Below are 21043 nucleotides of genomic sequence, written 5' to 3' on the forward strand. Positions count from 1 at the left end.
CTTCCATTAAGGTATCACAACATTTATCTTTTGCACGAATCTGTTTAAGAGTGGGGGAGTGAATCGGTACAAGAGACATGCTCCTCAGGTCTGGTTTTCTCAATGTTTCCTACAGCAGATGGTTTTACGTGGGATAGCTAAACATCCTCGGCTTATGTCTCCGGGCTCACTCCTCGATTTTTACTTTGTGCCATGTGATGTGTTCATTTTTAAAACAATATATCCTTCTCTCTCTGTGTGTGGCCTGGCACTAATATAAAACCCACAGTTTTCTCCCTCCTAGCAACTTGAATGAATATAACAGAGTTTTGAGGGACTTGCAATAAATTGTAAGCCATTATCTCTCTTCTTCATCTGGCTGTCCGTCCCCCAGGTATCTCAAATTTATAGTTTCTATTATTCAAGTTTATGACTTTGTCCTTCCCCAATCATCGCAAACTTCTCTAACCCTAATATGCCCTTCCCTCAAACTCTTATCCTAAATCCCGTGCATCTGCTCCTTGCTCTCTCTGCCAATGACAACTGCACTTTCATCTGCCCAGGTCATATTCTCTTGAATTACCTTTGCACATCCATTTGGTGTTGCACATTCCCTTAGAGTCATAGAGCTGTACAGCATGGAAACAGACCCTTCAGTCCAACACATACATGCCAACCAGATATCCTAAATTAATCTAGTCCCATTTACCAGCATTTGGCCCATATCCCTCTTATCCCTTCCTATTCCTATATCCATCCAGATGCTTTTCTTCTTTACAACATTCCTTTGGACCCAACCCTTCGACCAAGATTTTATTTCAACTCTTCTAACAACTTGTCCTTTGACTAAGTATCATTTTTTTGATTGTAACTCTGTGAAATGCCATGGGCCATTGTTCTATTTTAAAGAATGCAATGCTGTTCTTTAAAAATAAATTCAGATAGACATTCTGCATCAACAAAGAGCTATTTACAACTCAAGGGAACAGAAGACACAGTCTGCAAAGTACTGATTAAAGTGCAAATTTGCAAGTTTGTATCTTTATAGAACTGTTTTATCTCTGACTCTGCACATCATAGAAGATAATTAGCCTAAGAACTACTTCTAAAGAAGTAAAAATGGTCATTTTACTTTAAGGTAACAGTAATCCTAATTACTAACAAACCTAATTCACTGGTTGCATCTTCTTGTTGTTTGGTCTGCATAAGACTGGATATAGGAATCAACTGTCTCTCGCTAACATGACTGATTCTGACTTTCACTCTCAAGGGGTCTTACGAGCCACTCCATTGTGTTAATTTACTACCAGCTTTTCAAAAAAAGTGAGCCTGTGAGCCTAACAAGAGCTGGGCAATAGATGTAGATGTGCCAAGTGATACATTTTCATTTTGGAAATGTGGGTAAGAAATATTAAACTTGCCTGTATCAAGCTTGGGGATTGATTATGAATTTTCCAGATGAACCAAATACAGGAAATTCAGATCTTCGTTAGATTTCTGTATTCAATGGGCAAAATTATCACAGGAACTAAACAATTTGGGCCAGAGTGAGAAGCTTGGGAAAATTGGGTGAGGCTTCCAGAAAGGAGCTTCCTAACTTCAAGAGCAAAAACTCCCATTTTCCAAGCAAGTGTGGTGAGAGGCCTATTTGCATGTATTACCATCTCATTATTACCTAATCTCCCCTCATAAATATGCAGTTTCCTCATTCTCCCACCCGCTGGATAGAAACCAGACATTTACAATTCCCAACACGGAAGTCAGAGTGGTTATCTGGCACCTTCCACCTTGGATACCTGGCACCATATCTCGGGGCACACTGTGGACAGTGATCCAACCATCTACAGACGTTGGCATCTGACATACACCAACCTCACCGCACCCTCTTGGCACATCATCAATCCACTTACAAGGCAGCTTTGTACTTCAACGCTGCAATTTGGAGTGAGCCAACAGCTTTCATACAGCAAGGAAAGTTAGCCCAGAGGGAAGGACACAAGTCATGGACTGGACCCAGCTGCATTTCGGAGCTGCTCGCTTGCTCTCTCAGCATTCACTCATTATGTGCCCACTTTGATGCTCTCAGCATCCCTGCCCTACTCTCCTCCTTCATCCAGAGCTTAGAAGCTCACAGTATTTATGTCCTGCCTCACCTCTTTAGTGCAGACACAGAACCAAGCAACCATTAGTCACATTGCTCTACATTGCTACATCTCCCTCAGGTACCAGCAGCTTGCACAGCAAACACACTTCACGTGCCCCAGCCAAATGGCCATTTCTGAAAACATAAGGAGGAGAAGAGTTGTCAGTCAAATAAAGGGAGACACTCTGTAGTCGAGGGAGGGTGGGGTAGGTGTCTGGGCAGTGTAAGTCAAGACCAGCCTCTGATATTGGTACAGGGGCTTGAGGGCAGTCAGTTAGCCAGCCACTTTTATTTTGGGTGTGTAGTGGGGTCACAATCCGATCAGTGGGCCCCTACCTCTATAGTCTAGGTAGTGGGCCATAGTCAACCTGTGGGTCCAGTCTGGTCAGCTATCAGTTGGGGCTGTCTGTCCTGAGGTGGTCAAGGCAGGAAACCATTCCTGAGGGTCGTTCCATTAAAAGTCAAAGGGGGAGTTATCAGGGACCATTGCTATGGGAGGGGGCGGGAGGGGAGACAATGGATTAGTTTATCAGGTACAATGACTGAACAGATCTCAGTCTGCAAGATAAAGTGCAACTTAAAGGTTCAGATAAGACTGGACCTTGGAGAGCTTGAAACTGGAGAGTCGACTGGGAGGTTACCAAGGACGGAACTTGCATATTTGGGGGTTCACCAAAGATAAGAGCCTGGGACCCTCTGCCTGAGGAATGGCTGCTGTTTCCTTCTATTAGGTTCTAAATAACAAGTGCAAAATGGAGCTGGAAACGGTTCCCACCATCCATGGAGAGGCTGGGCTAAGTGCTTTGTTCTCTAATCGATATGGGACCCTTTAACGAGCAACACCCAACACTAAAACTGAAACACACTTGTGAGCACCTTATGCTGTATGTAAACCTTAAGCAATAACCCACAGCGTGCAGGCACTGTTTGCCCCAAGTACTCTTGACCACATGATATAGCACCCGATATCAGTCTCACTTCTGGCTGAGACGTACTAGCAATGCGCCCTGGAAAAATTCACTCATTGACAAGGGAGCGAGCACCTTCCAAGTTCCTATAGCCTGCACATGCTGTAGGAGCCTCTACCATCACATCTTAGAGCATAAACCCTTGTGTAGTGGGAAGGATGCCTCAGCTCTGTACCTTCAGTGTTGTAGCTTCAGCTAAACAGACATTGTCTCACAAGGCTGATGATAAAAAGTGAATGTATATTTACAAATGTGGGGACATTTTTACAATGAAGTGTCGCCCATGCCACCCATGTGCTGTCAGAAGTTTCTCTCTTTCCTTCCCACTATGTCTATGTGTAGCACTGGGATTCAAGGTTGAGGTGGAAGCAGCCTGCCCTACATTAGAGCCCATTCACATTGGCATTTTAGTTGGGTGATCTCTGGGGTGTTTGTAGCTGAAGGGCATGATGAGTGCATCCTGCCCAAAGGAACAGGATGTGAACTCCCCCAGGGCTGAAGGTGGCAAGAAGAGTGTGGGTGGAAGGTCCTCTAGGGTATCCTGACAGCAGACTTCCACGAAGCCTGAATGTGGTTCCTTTTCCAACTGGGTGCTTACTGACGCTGCCCTACCTCCATGTAAAGAGTGAGGCCAGAGTCCCTCAGGCCCTCTCACTTCATCACTGGTGCTGGGCTAATGGTTGGATTGATGATGTACAGTCTGTGTACTGATCTGGTAGAGTCTGAGACAGCCCAACCTGGCTCACCATGGCAACCACCAACCCATGCATGGAGGCAGCCAGGCACTGGTGTACCAACAGTAGCTTGATGCCAACAGTGTTGGTGCAGTTCTGCAACTTTTAGGTCAGCTTGCCCAGTACCTCCCACAACTCCTGTGTCTGATTGGGCATTTCAATGAAGTTCTTAATCACTGACACCTTGGTGTCCAGCCCTGTCATCCCTTTGGATTAGATCTCCCAAAAGGTTCAGGTTACTTTCTTTGAGATAGCAAGAACTGCCGATGCTGGAGTCAGAGATAACACAGTGTGGAGCTGGAGGAACACAGCAGGCCAGGCAGCATCAGAGGAGCAGGAGAGTCGATGTTCATCAACTTTCACCTGGACCATCTCTGATACCTCCCTTCCCTTCCTGGGCCACTCCGTCTCCATCTCTGGTAACTGTCTCAGTTACGACATCTATTTCAAACTCACTAACTCCCACAGCTACTTGGACTACACCTCCTCTTACCCACCTTCCTGCAAGGATGCAATCCCTTACTCCCAATTCCTCTGCCTCCTCCCCCAAGATGGAACGTTCCACTCTTGGACATCCCAGAAGTCCTCCTATTTCAAGGACCGCAACTTCCCCTCTCCAGTGATCAAAAATGCCCTCAATCACATCTCTTGCATTTCCCACACCTCTGCCCTCAAACCCCCAAACCCCCTCCCCTCAACAAAATTAAAGACAGAATCCCTATGGTCTTCAAATACCGTCCCACCAACCTCCGCATCTCCCCCTACATCTCCTACCCCACCTCCATCCAAGGCCCAAAGTAGTCTTTCCATATCCGACAGGGGTTCACCTGTACATCCTCCAACCTGGTCTATTGTACCCGTTGCTCCCAATGTGGCCTCCTCTACATCGGCGAGACCAAGCGCAGACTCAATGACCATTTTGTGGAGCATTTGCACTCTGTACGCTATCATCAACAACACTTTCTGGTTGCTAACCATTTTAACTCCCCTTCCCACTCCCTTGGTGACATGTCCATCCTGGGCCTTCTCAAGTGTCACAATGACGCCTCACACAAGCTGGAGGAGCAACACCTCATATTCTGCCTCGGGAGCCTACAGCCCAATGGCCTGAACATAGAATTTATCAGTTTTAAAATCTCCCCACTCCCAGCCTCATGCCACATCCATCCCTCCCGCTCATTCCTGCCTATTTGACGTGACACAACCTGTCCATCTTCCTCCCCACCTAGCCACCCCTCCCACCTCACTGACCAATCCCCACCACTGCCTACCTGCACTCACCTATCACCATCCCACCTACCTTCCCCAGCCCCACCCCTGCTCTCTCTATTTCCCAGCTCCCTTCCCCCTCCCCAGTTTTGATGAAGGGTCCAGACCCGAAACATCAACTTTCCTGTTCCTCTGATGCTGCCTGGCCTGCTGTGTTCCTCCAGCTCCACACTGGTTACTTTCTTCTCCTTCTTTATGTGAAACAGACACTTAATCAGCAAGGGAATCAAGGCTTATGGGGATAAAGACAGGGAAAATGAATGATCAGATCCTTAAATGTCCATTTCTTGCCTTGGTCATTTCATCTCTTTCTACACTTCACCATTTACTGCCATGTTTCCCAATCAGACTCTTTCAAAAGGAAACCATGTTAATTCAAAAAAACATTTTTATTAATAGATTGAGGCAGTCTGAAGTTACATGCTTTACCTAGATGGGAAAACAATTGCTCTCCTACCTCTGACCATTTTCCGTTGATATCCATGAACACTACGCAGAATGGGTCAGATTTAGATGTGACATCCCTGTCTAAGAGATTCTGGCCAGACACAGAGAGCTCCACTTTACAGACACAGCACTGGGCTGAGCCGACAAGTGCTGCAGGATCTGGGGTTAGTGTGTAAGCCATGTAGCTATTTCAGTGCAGTCCAACCTGTGGGTTTGAGAGAGAAGGAAAATATCACTTCCAGGTAAGTCACCTTGTATGAGATCAACAGTAGCCACATAGAGAAAACAAAATTAGTACCGTCATCTGCAGACACCGAACACCTGAAAGCAGACTTTTGAAATCAATTTTAATTAAAATCAAACTTTGACAGTGCTCCCTACAATAAAATAATGACATCAAATACTATAGATTGTGTTAAAAGCAGGTATGACACGTGCACAACAAAAATGTGAATACCTAAAAAGGCTGGCAAAGTGCATATATTGTTTAACTGGAGCTAAACATGTGTTACACGCTCAACTAACAAATCTCCCTCAAATAAAAGCACTGCACTGAGAATGCTGGATATCTGATATAGAAACGAAAATTGCTGGAGAAACGCAGCAGATCTGGGAGCATCTGTGGCGAGAGAAACAGAGGCAACGTTTCAAATCCGAGGGGACTATTCTTCAGAACTCAAAGAAGATCATCCCAGATTCAAAATGTAACTCTGTTACTCTCTCCATAGATGCCAACAGACCTGCTGGGTTTCTCCAGCACCTTCTGTTTTACATGTTTATTTATTTGTGTACTCTTCCAGCTGCAAGTTCCCCTCCAAGCCGCTCACCATCCTGACTTAGAAATATATATAACCATTATTTTGGTGTCACTAGGTAAAAATCCTGAAATTCCCTTGCCATTCAAGAAGGCAATTAAGCACCACCTTTTCGAGGGCAACTGGGGATGGGCAATAAATGCTGTCCCAGCCAGCAATGCCCACATCCCATGAATAAGTAAAAAAAAATCTGCATCTTGAGGGTTTATTTACATTCTTGATCTCATAAATTCGGCTGTTTTCAAATGGAATCCCACTTTTCTATCAGTTAATAAAGTTGCTTCCAAAAAGTTGTTTTCTTTTAGCTTGCCTATCACTCAAGAAGCCCATGAACCTAAGGTTTCAACACTTGCTCTTTAGGCTTAACGATGCTTTTCCACCATCTTCTGCTCAGGTGCAATTCAAAGTAACAAGGTGTAGAGCTGGATGAACACAGCAGGCCAAGCAGCATCAGAGGAGCAGGAAAGCTAACGTTTCAGGTCTGGAAACTTCTTCAGAAATGGGGGAGGAGAAGGGGGCTCTGAAATAAATAGGGAGAGGGGAGGTGATGATAGAAGGTGGATAAAGGAGCAGATAAGTGGAGAGAAGACAGACAGGTCAAGGAGACGGGGATGAAGCCAGTAAAGGTGAGTGTAGGTAGGAAGTGGGGGTGGGGTTTCCATCATTGCCTCCCCTTCCCCTCCCCCATTTCTGAAGAAGGGTCCAGATCCAAAACGTCAGCTCTCCTGCTCCTCTGATGCTGCTTGGCCTGCTGTGTTCATCCAGCTCTACACCTTGTTATCGCAGACTCCACCATTGGCAGTTCCTACTATCTCCAATTCAATGTAAACTTCCTTCTCAAGCCTCTAGCATCTCCCTTGCAATACAATTTCCATCAAAAATAATATTTCTTTTTAGTTGATACAATCTTCACTGCTCCTCTGACATTTGTCTTCTAACTCCCAGTTATCATCAATATTAAAATTGTAACTCATTGCTGTGTCATTGGTTGAACAAACTCTGTCTCAGGACTTCCTAACTGCATATTACAATTTGCATACCTGTGAAATCTTAAGCAGATTGTCTGTTGAAAATGACTCAGCCACACATCAATCATAGAATTCCCACAGTGTGGAAGCAGGCCATTTGGCCCATTGGGTCTGCACTGACTCTCTGAAGAACATCCCAGCTAGGGCTACCCCCCTACCCTACATTCCCAATGGAGAATCCACCCAACTGACATATCCCTGGACACTACAAGGTAACATCTAGCATGGCCAATCCACCTAACCTGCCCATCTTTAGACTGTGAGAGGAAACCCATACAGACACAGAGAGAATGTGCAAACTCCACGTAGACCGTTACCCGAGGCCAGGATTGAACCTGGGTCCTTAGCACTGTGAGGCAGCAGTGCTAACCACTGAACCATCATGCCACTCCAATAGCATGCATTAATATGAATCTTGGATCAGCTGTCCTAACTGCAGTAATGTTTATTATGTAAGTACAAAAATCATGAAGTGCATTCAGAACATATTCTCCCTCAGTAATTGGATTGCTACACTTAATAAAGAAAGGAAATGATCCTTGATAGTGTTCTGGGTCATGAGGCAGTGAAAATAGACAAGCTAAAAGTAGGGGACCTTTTGGGAAAACTTGACCTCAATATAGTTCATTATTAAAAGAAAAGGTATTTAATTTAAAAATTTAGCATGGATTAAAATGGAATATATAAATGATCAACTAGAACGGCAGACCAAAAACTGGCAGTATTAATACAGGAAATGGAAAGCTTGCATGGCCCAATGCATTCCCGTAAGGAAAAAGGAAATGGGAGCAGTCCATAGATGAATAGAAAGATTAAATTTGGACATGTATTTAATGTGATGGCGTTTGTGCTTTCAGAGCTTTTATTTTGTTTTAGATGGACCCTCACTGAAAAAAAAACAACCAGAAAAGGGAAACTAAAATTGTAACCAAGATTAGAAACTGTAACTTCTGAGGAGATTGAAACTACATGAAAATCGAAAGAGTGCATTACAGGCAGGCTGAAGAAAACAGAGGGCAGATCTAGAAGCTGAGAATACGCAATTACTCAGAAGCTGTAGCTGTTTTTGTGGCTTGAAGATGGTACTGGTGAATCAATGCCTTCCATGTCAGGTTGAGAACGTTTTGCAGATGTGTACCAACTTTGCTTCAGACTGGGCCCGTGGAAACTCAGGTTGGACATGGTTTGCTGTTGAGGAGTCAGAGTGAGGAGCTGAAATTATTTGTGAGGGAGAGTGAATTTGTAGGACTTTTTGTGACTGAGTTTGACCACCTACATTTTAAGTAAACTGCTCAGCCAATTTACAAGATTTGTCTTAGTTGTGTCTTCTTTTTGATGTGTAATTTAGTTCATAATTGACTAATTCATGTTTATTTTCTGGTATTGAGAGTATAAGACTACCTAAGACAATACTAATTGTTTGCTTTGTTTGAATCCTTTATACTAAAAATTCTTCTGTTTTAAACCTTTTGTGGCATCATTCTTTTAATAATTAACTGGGATATTGGATGCTCTCCTTTTAAAAAGAAAATTACTGGTCTGTACTAAGATTGTAACAAGAACTGACATGAAGAAAGTAACAAAAAATATTGGAAAGGCTATAAAGTGTTATGAGAGAATATTTACAAAATGCAGGTTACTGGTGATTTAATGGCGCCCCTAAAGAAATAATGGAGCAAGTTTTGAGTTGGGAGGGTTGGCAAAATAAATTATTCAAATTAAGAAGACCTTTAAAAACATCCTATCCGTGCATTGGTTACTGTCTTAGCTGAAACAGTCTGTTTGCAGCCACAGGGTTCTATTTGGCTTCAAGTTGAGCTCTGATCTGAAGATCACTTACTTCCATGTCTTTTCTACTTCAACCCCTCTGCCCCAGAATCCCTCATTCATGATTTTGTCACCTCCAACTCAACTGATTCAACACTGCCCATCCTCCCATCAGGGATCATGCTGAATTCTGCCATCAGATCCTATCCCCTGCCATGTTCTGCTCTCACACATCACCCCCTCCTTTCCTGATCTACAACACTTTAAACACTTAAAATTCTCAATTAAGTTTTGAAATTCTTTCTTGACATTGTCCCCACCTGCCTCTGTAATCTCCCACTCCCCTCACAGAACTTCCAACTTGAAACAATACTCTCTTTACTTTTAGAGTTCTGAGGAAGGGTCACTCAACCTGAAACACTAACTCCAATTTCTCTCCACAGATGCTGAGCTTTTCCAGCAATTTCTGTTTTTGTTTCTCTTTACCTTTTCTTTGTTGTGTGAAGCCTTGAATGGGGTAGTCTGTTTAAGATTGCTGCACGCTACACTTGTGTCCCTTGAAAGGGAAGGTGGTTGCACCGAATGAGTTTGCTTCGCTGGGTAGTATATTATAGATTTCTGAACCATCACACTGCTTAGAGTGAACAATTATCTTCAACTTTGGCCTATTGTGCATTCCTTTCTTCTTTATCCCCACTATTGCCATTCAACTGCTTAGGCCACATGACCTGGAATTCCATGCCTAAATTTATTAGCTCCTCTTTTCCATTTCGCTAAATACCTACTTCTTTGACTAAGTTCTTGATTACACCTATTAGGACCTCCTTCATTAGCTTACCATCTTTTCATTAGTCTTTTGTGAAGGGCCCATTGGCCAAACTTATACATAAAAAAAACAGAAATGCAAAGTTTGTGTTACTGCTGTCACTGCCCAGATATATAAGCTGCTAGGACCTGAAATGTCCTGGAAGGGATTAAGGGAAAAAATATTACAGGATCTTACTATAATTTTCCAAACCTCTAAGAAGGCAGACATTACCAGAAGGCAGCACCTCTCTTCAAAACAAGAGATAGGAATAAACCAGATCATGACTTCTTGAGTTTTGATAAATATGCAAGATGAAATTACTAAACACCAGAAAAACTAATTACTAGAGTAATTCACCACGAATTTCTGATATCCTAACTGTGATTAATCAAATTTACAATACCATTTGGAGATGTAGCAGAATACAATCAGACAAAGTGAAGGATGTTGTTCATGTACGTTAAAACACAATAGTAAAGGTGCTCTATCAACAGAGTTATGACCAAGAAAATGGTGTTGAAGGAGATGTAGACAGAAATATTGGAAGGCAGAAGGATGTATTATTGGCTCATTTTGGGTCTTGGTCACCAAATACAATCAATGAATTGGATTTAGGGGTTGAAGGAACAATATTTGTTATTGACACCAAACTTAGGGACATGGCAGACTTTGATGGAAATGATGATTGCAATAAACAGGATCAAGGAGTATGTAAAGCCTTTCAAGAGGACAATGGAAAATGCATGGAGCTCAACACAGAAAAACATGAAATATGGAATGACGTATTTGGAAGCAAAAATAAAGGATCGAACTACATACTAATTATCAACTCAATATTATACAAAGAGTATGAAAGCAAAATGAAGATGGCTAGTGTAAATTGAGAACAATGTGACCAGGCTTAAACTGTTACTAACAGAGACAGAGGAAGTTTGGTTTTCTTTCCTGCAGCCAAGGTTAAAGTTGCCCTAATAAAATGAAAACGAGGGTTTCTAGGCTGATTGATAAAATGTCACAAGATAACACAATTTTAAGCTAAGAGTAAGGAATTAAAGGTGCGTTTGGGAACTTTTTGTTTAAGAAAATGACATAGAATGTGAAATTCTTTGCTGTAAACTGTTGCCAAAACAGATTTTGCATGATAATTTGTTATGTGAGAAAACAACAATATTGAAAGAGATGCGGGGCAAGCAGAGAGAGAGAGAGAGAGAGAGTGAGTTAGAGTAGGTGGAGCAAAGCACTGATATAATGTTACTGAGCCAAAGAGGCCGTTTCTGACTTGTTACCTTGATAGAACCATTGCAAGTTAGAATGAGAATTAGGGTTTATTGTACAAGGATACATATGTTCAGTGAAAAGTGTACAAAGTTGCCATTCCTGGCGCCATCTTAGGTACAGAGATACCTTGGTAGAAAAAGAAGCTTAAAGAAATATGAGCTAATGTTGAGTTTATTTGTGTCCCTCACCTCTATAATAGAATCATAGAATGGTTACAACACAGGAAGCAGCCATTCACTTCTTGCTAGCACTCTGAGGAAACCATTCACCGAGTGCCATTTCCACAACTTCTCCCTGTAGCCCTGTACATTCTTCCTTTCCAGAAAGTAATCCAACTTTCCCTTGAATGACTCGATCAAACCTGCCTTCACCAAATTCCCAGGCAGTGAATTCCAAATCCCACCCACTCATTGTGGAAAATCTTTTCCTCAAGTGTCCATTGCTTCTTTTACCAATTATGTTAAATCTATGCGTTCATGTTCTTGATCCTTCTGCCAATGGCAATATTTTACCCCATCTAACCAGATCCCTCATAATTTTGAACATTTGCTATTAAGTCTCCTCAGTACCTTGTCTTCTCCAAGGACAACCACCTTAAATTCTCCAATTCAGCCATGTTCCTCATCCCTGGAATTGTACTCATGAAACTTTTCTTCACCCTCTCAAATGGCTTTGCATCTTTCCCAGAATGTGGTGTCCAGAACTGGACGAAATAATCCCAGTTGATGTATTTATTCACCTGCAAATTAGGTTTCCCATGTGCCGATTCCACAGCAACACTCAAAATACTATCACATCTCACTGGGGAAGCACACTAAAAATTAAGCCTTTATACCTTTATAAAAATTATACCTTTAGTGAAGACTCCAGTGAAAAAAAAATAGTTTGCATAAACCCCAAATTTAACTTTCTTTAATACCCAGGTTGACACAAAGAATTGATTTGCGTTCTGTTCTTATTAAGAAGTACTAATTATTACAGAGGAATAGACCGGTTACAGGTAAAGTTACTAACTGATTAAATATAACTCTACTAATTAACCCTTAATAGGAAAGCAGTTCAATAGTTGTGTGCAGTTTTGGTGTCCTGGTTGGAGGAAGGACATTTTTGCAATTGAAGGAGTCCAGTGAAGGTTCACTAGACTGATTCCTGGGAATGGCAGGTCTGACATATGAAGAAAGATTGGATGGACTGGGTTTATACTCACTGGATTTTAGAAGAATAAGGCAGGGTCTCACAGAAACGTATAAAATCCTGATGGAATTGGATAGGCTAGATGAGGAAAGAATGTTCCCAATGTTGAGGAAATCTAGAACTAGGGGTCACAGTCTTAGAATAAGGGGTAAGTCATTCAGGACTGAGATGAGGAAGAATTTCTTCACTCAGATAGTTGTGAACCTGTGGAATTCTGTACTACAGAAAGCTGTTGGGGCCAGTTTGTTAGATATATTCAGGAGGGGGCTGTCATGGCCCTTGCGGCTAAAAGGATCAAGGGGTATGGAGAGAAAGTTGGGAGTGGGATATTGAAATTGCATGATCGGCCATGATCATATTAAATAGTGGTGCAGGCTTGAAGGGACAAATGGCCTACCCCTGCACCTATTTTCTATATTTCTATCCCTGATTACAGGGTCCGTTGAGATGGTCCTTTTGACTCATCAGGATGTGTTGCTCCTTCATTCCCCTTCTCCAGATGCTTTCATTTGCTTGTGGAAGGTAGAGTGGGGTAGTTCACACTTCTAAAGTCTCTGGCTTACTGTATAAGAGCCAACTGCTTAGGGAAAACTAAACTGGCCTAAGGTGGTTCTTACTGCAGAGAAAGACAGTCTATTCTCCTCCAGAGGTCCGACGGTTCCTGCCAAAACATTCACAACCTCAAAGTGTTCGGCTACAACTGAGTCAGTCACATTATTGTTGTCCAACAGAAGACCTTTGTCATTGGTAACTGGTCCCTAGTACACTGACCAATCAGCTACTTGCTGCTAACCAAAGCTCCATTCGTACACTTCCCATCGCTCCTGCTCATCTGCAAACAAGGCTTCCACTACTGCTTTAACAAGCATCTGTGTAACCATAACTTACAATGAGAATCAAGCTACTTGCTTTTAAAAACTGCAGCAAACCTGCCAACCCTCCATGGCTTTTAAAATAGCTCTTTTCCCATTTCATTCCACAATTAAGAATGCAGAAAAATATAAAGATGCAGTCAACATAATACACGAGGGTGGTGAGTGAGTTCACACCTGAAGATGCAGAAGAATCTCAGGAAATCTTTTTCATAGGGGCAACCAATTGCAGAAAGGTGCCTCCCAACCCCTATCTCCCATAAGGGGGAGTCAGAATCTGTGAGGAACTGCTCTTTCAATCACAGATTCAGTCCCTAATGCTGCTGTCTCAGCCCCACCAATTACAAATCCACACCTCCACCCCACCAAACTCTTGTTGTTCTTGCAGAGATAGAAACCTCAAGTGGAGGAGCAGCAAGGGCAGGAGGAAGGGAATCTGGATGATTGAAGAGGTTACTCTGGCTGATCCCAGAGCCACCCTGCACCAATGATTCAGGAGGCTGGAGCTGTAGCTATACAGCAAGGTGTGTACCCATCAGGGCCAGGCTTGAGACTCCAGGTCTACATGTTGGTAGATCCACTAACAATTGGGTGGGTACCACAGCTATTACACATTGTTTAACTCCATCTGGCGCCAGCTACATTAACTGAAGTTTATAACCACTCAAGATATTCAAAGTGCTGAGATGAGAGGGCACACAGAAGGAATTTCTGTAAAGGGGAAGGCAATCAGGATAGCTGAGGACTTAATTTTTAAATTATATATGGAAGCACAGAACATAAAGCAATCTGCAAACTGTTTCACTAGATGACATCCCACATTCACTTTTTATGAAGGCTTTCAGGAATTTGTAAATTTACAAGTTATGTTTGTTTCCTCATCAGAAGTGATAAATCAATATTAATCTGACATCAATTTTACATAAGATATGGACTTAGCTCTTTGTTTTGGTGAATGCATTCAGACATAAGAATATCATGTGAGATTGGTTTCTTTAAAATTGACAAAAAAAACCTTACTTTTAGATTCCAAATGGAAATTTAATCACATATACATGTATTTATGCAATCTGGTATTTGTGTAATCTTAACTACACAAAAGAAGAAATCCTTAAAAAAGAAGCCACGTCCAAAAAGCAATGTTACTACATGACTGCATCATCCAAGAAAGGAGTTAGTGAGAATGAAAATGGAGCCCCTGATAATCAAAATGTAGCCTTCAAGAAAATTGAATTGTTTTCTTCCCTGGTGCGCAGCAGAGGCAAATATGTTATCGGTTCCCAGGACTCTTCCAATGTCAATCTTGAGTTGGAACTACATACAAGTAAATCTTACATTTCCTCTTGTTTCTAGAAAAACATCCAGGCTTGGAATTTCTGCTTAATTGTGCTCAAATCTCCCCGAAATTAGTAATAACCAGTGCAAAAGATTATGGAGGATCAGGAACAAACAAAGTTTCCACAATCTACTTTTAAAATCATGCCAGTCCACAACGCTGACCATGTCCTCAGGAAGAATCATCGAATCCCAACAGTGTGGAAGCAGGCCATTCAATCCATCAATACCCTAACCCTTTGAAGAACATCCCACTCAATCCTTGTAATCATGTATTTCCCATGGCCAATCCATCTAACCTGCACACCTTTGGACTGTGGAAGGAAACCCAGGGAGAATGTGCAAACTCCACACAAACAGTTACCTGAGGGTGGGACTGAACCTGGGTCCCTAGCGCTGTGAGGCAGCAATGCTGACTACTGAGCCATCATATCACTCTATGAATTGGCCACTATTAAAGAGTTTCTCCTCATTATGCTTATTCGTAGACATTTCAGAAGGGTCCAAAAACTTAAAGTGTAATTATTATATAGGAGGCCAGTACTAAGTACACTTACAAATGAAAACATTTTACAAATTTACTAAGGAACTGTAATGGTACTCTGAAGTGAAAAATGAAGGCACATTCACTAACTTATAAATTGAGTTACTGAGAGGTGATGGTTGACACAAAGCTTTTACTTTGTACAATAAACCCATGGTTGTATTAATCATACTGTATCAAGTTACCACCCTTAAATGTAGCAAAAAACAATTTTAAAAGGAGTGTTGCTTTAAAATAGGTTTTAAAATGTTGCTTATTGGGCTAGTGCATTTTAGATTTTGCCTTTGGCAATTTGCAAGTAAGTACACATCGCGACATGGAGGGAAAACAACATCAAAGAATGCACAATTTTGATCAGATTTGCTGATTGCATCTGAAGTGAAAACTTTTGAGACAACTTTTTCCTTCATTCTCCTAACATTCTCCACCAGCCCTCAACACCCACAGCTCATAGGATGCAAGTGATTAAGCCAACACTTCACATCCAATGATTTAAGCTGTGATTCATTCACACTTCAACACACTGTGCCCATGTAGCACCCATTCCCAGATGTTTACCTTGCTCCAGGGTAAATGTTCACAGCACTGAGATCGCTTCTTTAGCTTCATGATGTGTTACTTCTCTCCAGCAAAAACATTTATCCTGTCATGAATTCCACTTTATTGACTTAATGCATTGGAGCAAAGTTCTGCCTGAAAAAACTCTTTGATCTCCAGAAGTTATGAAGCAAAGTGACCAATCCGCAGATGACATTCGGCCAACTTTGACAATCATGAACAAATGTCTAATGCTGTTGGTGATCGTTTAATCTTGCCATCACTCAGATATTTCTCCAACCTTTTCTGAATTAAACTCATCAACACAGCCATAATAGCTCTGGCCCTCTAGCTCAGCTAATGAAGACCATATCTAACATTCAGTGAGGAAAATGTATTGAGGTTAAGCTCATCTTCCACTGGTTCTGTGCTGGTAATCCAAGTGAAATAATTACTGATGACTCATTTGTAACTGTCAGGAATTTAACATAACCTGTATCATGCCTTCCACTAATTTGCAATGCGATTGTATCTTTAAAAAAATTCTCATTGTGCACAAATCTTTAATGTCACTCTTTCCTGAACACTGCATTCCAAAGTCTTCTGATAGTAAGGTACTCAAAACAATGCACAAGATTCTAATGTCAAAAAGAGACCAATGGAGTGATTGTTTGTCCATTTTTCAAAATGGCTTTATGAAATATAAGCATAGCTTGATTAGCATTTGCTGTTCCTCACTGGAGGTGGCAGCGGTGGTGAACTATCTTCTTAACCACTGCAGTTCATGTGCTGAAGGGACACCCACGGTGTTGACAGAGTGTCAGGATTTTGGCCCAGTGACAGTGAAGGAACCAATATATTTCCAAGTCAGGATGATGTAGGGCTTTGAACAAAGTCGTATTTGGTGGCGTGCCCACATATCTACTCCCCTTGTTCCAGGAGGTAGAGCTTGCAGGTTTCAAAGATGCTTGTGGAGGAGCCTTGGTGAGTTGACGCAGTGCATCTTGTAAATGGCACACACTACTGCCACAGTGTTTCAATCCTGGAGGAAAAGAATACTAAAAGGATGTGTTGCCAATGCTTGGTTGGCATTGTCCAGGCTTTGTCCTGAACGATGTCAAGATTCTTGAGTATTGTTGGAATTGCATTTCTCCAGGCAAGAGAGGACTATTCCACTTCACTCATGTTTTGTGCCTTGTAGATAGTGACAGGCTTTGAGAAATTATGAGGTGAGCTATTTGCCTTAGAATTCCATACATCGGACTTCCTCTTGTAGCCATGGCAATCATCCACCAAGATCCAGTTCTGTTTCTAGTCAATGGTAAGCACCAGGATATTGGTAATGGTAATGGTAATGGTAATGAACGTCAAAGGGAGATGATTAGATTTTCTTTCGTCGGAGATGGTCATTCACAGAACCCTAGTGTCATGCAGTGTTAATTGCCACTTATCAGCTTAAGACTAGAGATTGCCCAGGTCTAACTGCGTATGAACATGGACTGCTTCAGTATCTGAGGAGTCACAAATGATGCTGAAAATGTTACAATCATCAGAGGCCATTCCTACCTCTGACCTTATGATGGAGGGAAGGTCATTGATGAAGCAAGTGAAGATGGTTGTGCCTAGGACACTACCCTGAGGAACTCCTGCAGAGATGTCCTGGAGCTGAGATGACTGACCTCCAACAACTGCAACCATCTTCTTATGTGCCAGGTATCACTCCAATCAATGGAGAGATATCCCCCATTTCCCATTGACTTTAATTCTATCAGGGTTCCTTGACGCCCAATATTGTCTTAATATCAAGGGCAGTCACTCTCCCCTTACTTCTGGAGTTTAGCCTTGTCCATGTTTGGACCGAGGCTGTAATGAGGTCAGATGTTGAATGGCTCTAGCACAACCCAAAAAGAGCATCGTGAGTAGATGTTTTTCTTCACTTGTGAGATGTAGGAGTAATTCCTGTGCTCCTCATAACTGCCCATGAGAAGATGGTGGGGAGCTGCCTTCTCGAACTGCTGAAATCCATTTGATGTGGGTGCAACCAAAATCCATAAGGGAGGATAATCCTGCCGATCTGTGATGACTAAATCCCATTTGATTACATTGTTGACAATTTCTTCCATAACTTTGCTGATGATCAAGGGGAGACTGATGGGCTGTTAGTGACATTTTCTCTTGGGTACAGGACATTTCTGGGTAGATACCAGTGTTGAGGGTGTTTTGCAACAGCTTGACTAGGGGTGCAGCAAATTCTAAAGCTACATGTCTTCAGTACAATTGCTGGAATGTTGTCAGGATTCGTAGACGTTGCAGTATTCAGCTATTTATTGATAACAAATGGAGTGAATCAAATTGGCTGACTGGCATTTGCAGTGTTAGGGACCTCAAGAGAACCCAAGATGGATCACCTCTGTCTGAGATGCTTGAAAATATTTCCACCTTGTCTTTTGTACTGATGTGCTGTGATTCCCCCTTCTTTGAGAATAGGGATGTTTGTGGAACCTTCTCCTCCAGCAAGTGACGGGACTACACAGCTTGATCCATTGATTGTGCAATCACTTAGCCTTGTTTATTGCCCGCTGCTTCTGATGTTCAGCATACAAGTAAAGCCTGTGTTGTAGTGTCTCTAGGTTGACACCTCATTTTTAGCTATGACTGGTGCTGTTGCTGGCACATCATCCTGCATTTTCCTCTTAGCTAGGGTTGTCCTCCCATCTTGATGATAATTACAATGATAGTGTGGGGAATGTGTAGGGCCCTGAGGTTACAGAGTACATTTCTGCCATTGATGATGGCCCACAGCACCTCATGGAGGTCCAGGTTTGAGCCGCTAGATCTGTTCAAAAGTGCCACATTCACCACCTAAGACGGTTGAGGGTACTCTCAACGTGAAGATGGGACTTTGTCTCCAAAATGATTGCCTTGCACAAATACATGTGTGATAGGTAAATCTGTGAGGACAAGGCCAACTAGGATTCCCAACTACCACAGGCCCAGTCTAGCAGTTATGTCCTTTAGGATTCAACTAGTTCAGTCACTGATAATGCTACTGAGCCACTCTTGGTGATGAACATTGAGGTACCCTCCCCCCACCAAGAGTTCATTGTGAGCTCTTGCCAGCCTCAGTACGTCCTCCAAGTGTGTTTAATATAGAGATCTAACCATCAGCCAAGGGAAAAGGAAAGGGTGCTGGTTGGCGGTAATCAGCAGGAGCTTTCCTCGTCCATGTTTGGCTTGATGCCATGAGACTGCATGAGATCTAACAGCAAAATGTTGCAACTCCCTCGCAACAGTGTACCACTGTATCACCATCTATGGTGGGTCTGTTCTGTTAGTGAGCAAGACATAGGGCTGGTGGTGTCTGGGTCATTGCTTGCAAGGTATGCATCAGTGAGAATGTCCATGTCAGACAATTGTTTGACTAGTCTGTTGGATAGGACTCCAATTTTAGCACTAGACCTCACATGTTAGTAAAGAAGAACTTTGTCGCATCAACATTGTTATGTTTGCTGTTTATTGTTTCTAGTGTCTAGGTCAACACTGGGTAGTCCATCAAGGTCCTTAAAAATTTTACATGCTTCAATAAAGGTCTACTCTTATTCTTCAAAACTCCAAAGAATATAAGCTCAACCTACTCAATCTCTCCTCAGAATAAAATCCCTCCATATCTGAGATAAACTGAGGGAACCTTTGATGGATTGCCTCCAATGCCAAATATTTCAAGTAAACTAAGTTTTCCAGTTGTGGGCTGACTAGTGCATTGTATAGTTTTAGCTAGACTTCCCTACTGTCATGCTCCATTCCATTTGAAATAAAGGCCAACATTCCATTTTCCTTCCCTATTATTTGCTGAACTTGGATGTTAGATTTTTGTAATTCATGGACAAGGACTCCCAAATTCCTCCGCACTTCAGCTCTCTCTATTTAAATAATATTCAACTGTTCTGTTCTTCCTGCCAACATGCATGGCCTCACTTTTTCCCACAGTATACTAGAGTTAGAGTTCCAAAAATGACCTGTGTATTGCGCTGGATGCTATGCTGATGAAGCCTTTAGTGAATGTACAGTGAATATTCACAGGATATATGCTGAGCAGGGAGATCACATTTGTCATTCAGCATGCAGTACTGATTTAATAACAGATCAGTCACTTTTGGAACTCAGTGCTCAGCTAATGGCCTGAACATATATTCAGCGTCAGGGAGGAGCTTTCTGAAGAGAATTCAGCCTGCTTGTTGATTTCTTCTGGCTGTTGCCCTGATTTGACAAGTGTTTTCTGTCTGCTAATGTAGTCTAAAGTCTACAGAGCATGGTGTGACATGTCCTGAGGGTCCTTTAGTTGAGTTTGAGCAAAACTACAAGCTAGTTATTGCCTGCAAGATCCCCTCCCCCAAACCAAAGCACTCAATAGGACTTGGAGAATAAAGAAAACTCATGCAGATTACAACGAGGAGGATGGAGGAGGAGAAAGTGGAGGAGGAGGAGGCCTCTGTGGAAAAGGCCATATACACACAGGATATTTCAGAAGCAATTTTTCTCCCAAAATCTCAACAAGGAACAATAAATGATATGCTAACTGAAATCTGCCACTTACTGTAGTCACAAGTGCAAACTTAGAACAGGACAAAGACAAATCTGCATGGGCTGTAAAAGTGACCACCGTGATGAACCCTTATATATCTGGTTCCTTGTTCTAGTCTCTTCAAACAAGAATGATGTTTGTTCATAGCAAAAACTTATGTGTGGTAATTTATTTGCAGCATAGCTGTTGTGCGGTAGCTACCACATGGTTCTGGCTGACCAGGAGAGTCACCAACCTGCCACAGGCACAGCAAAAGGAGTTATATCTTGCGTATATTTTCCATGGCCATCAAGTTCTGAAGTGGGACTTGAACCAGAGGAAGGCACATTATCTAATGCACTACAAGATGAACAACGTTAGTGTTGGAACCGATGGCTAGGCCAACGTTTATTGCCTATCCCTAATTACCTAGAGGGTAGTTAAGAGTCAACCGCATTGCTGTGGGTCGGGAGTCACATGTAGGCAGGACACGGTAAGAATGGCAGTTTCCCTTCCTAAAGGGCATTTCTGTTTAATTACTAGTTTTCTTCTTTATCAAGTTGAGAGTGACATGCTACGTACAGGGTTACAGCATAATGCTCATGTATAAGTCAGGACATGCTGTGTGCAGCTGCTTGGTTTTTTCCGACAATCGACAATGGATTCATAGTCATCATTGGGCTCTAAATCCCAGATCCACCATCTGCCATGGTGGGATTTGAACCTGGATCCCAGAACATTACCTAAATCTCTGGTTTAACAGT

General features: G+C 42.3%; 2 protein-coding genes across 2 annotated transcripts in view; both read right to left on the reverse strand.

The window, feature by feature from the left end:
- The window catches only part of nlrc5 (NLR family, CARD domain containing 5), a 318897-nt gene that overhangs the window by 79074 nt on the left and 218780 nt on the right, over nucleotides 1-21043 (reverse strand). The window lies entirely within an intron of this gene.
- The window catches only part of cpne2 (copine II), a 105332-nt gene that overhangs the window by 68607 nt on the left and 15682 nt on the right, over nucleotides 1-21043 (reverse strand). Inside the window, exon 2 of the mRNA XM_048605926.1 lies at nucleotides 5551-5745. Within this exon, the coding sequence (XP_048461883.1) occupies nucleotides 5551-5721 (171 nt within the window). The 5' untranslated portion in view covers nucleotides 5722-5745. The remainder of the gene's footprint in view (nucleotides 1-5550; nucleotides 5746-21043) is intronic.

This window comes from Rhincodon typus, chromosome 15, assembly GCF_021869965.1.
Source record: "Rhincodon typus isolate 14 chromosome 15, sRhiTyp1.1, whole genome shotgun sequence".
In the NCBI taxonomy this organism is placed as follows: Eukaryota; Metazoa; Chordata; class Chondrichthyes; order Orectolobiformes; family Rhincodontidae; genus Rhincodon; species Rhincodon typus.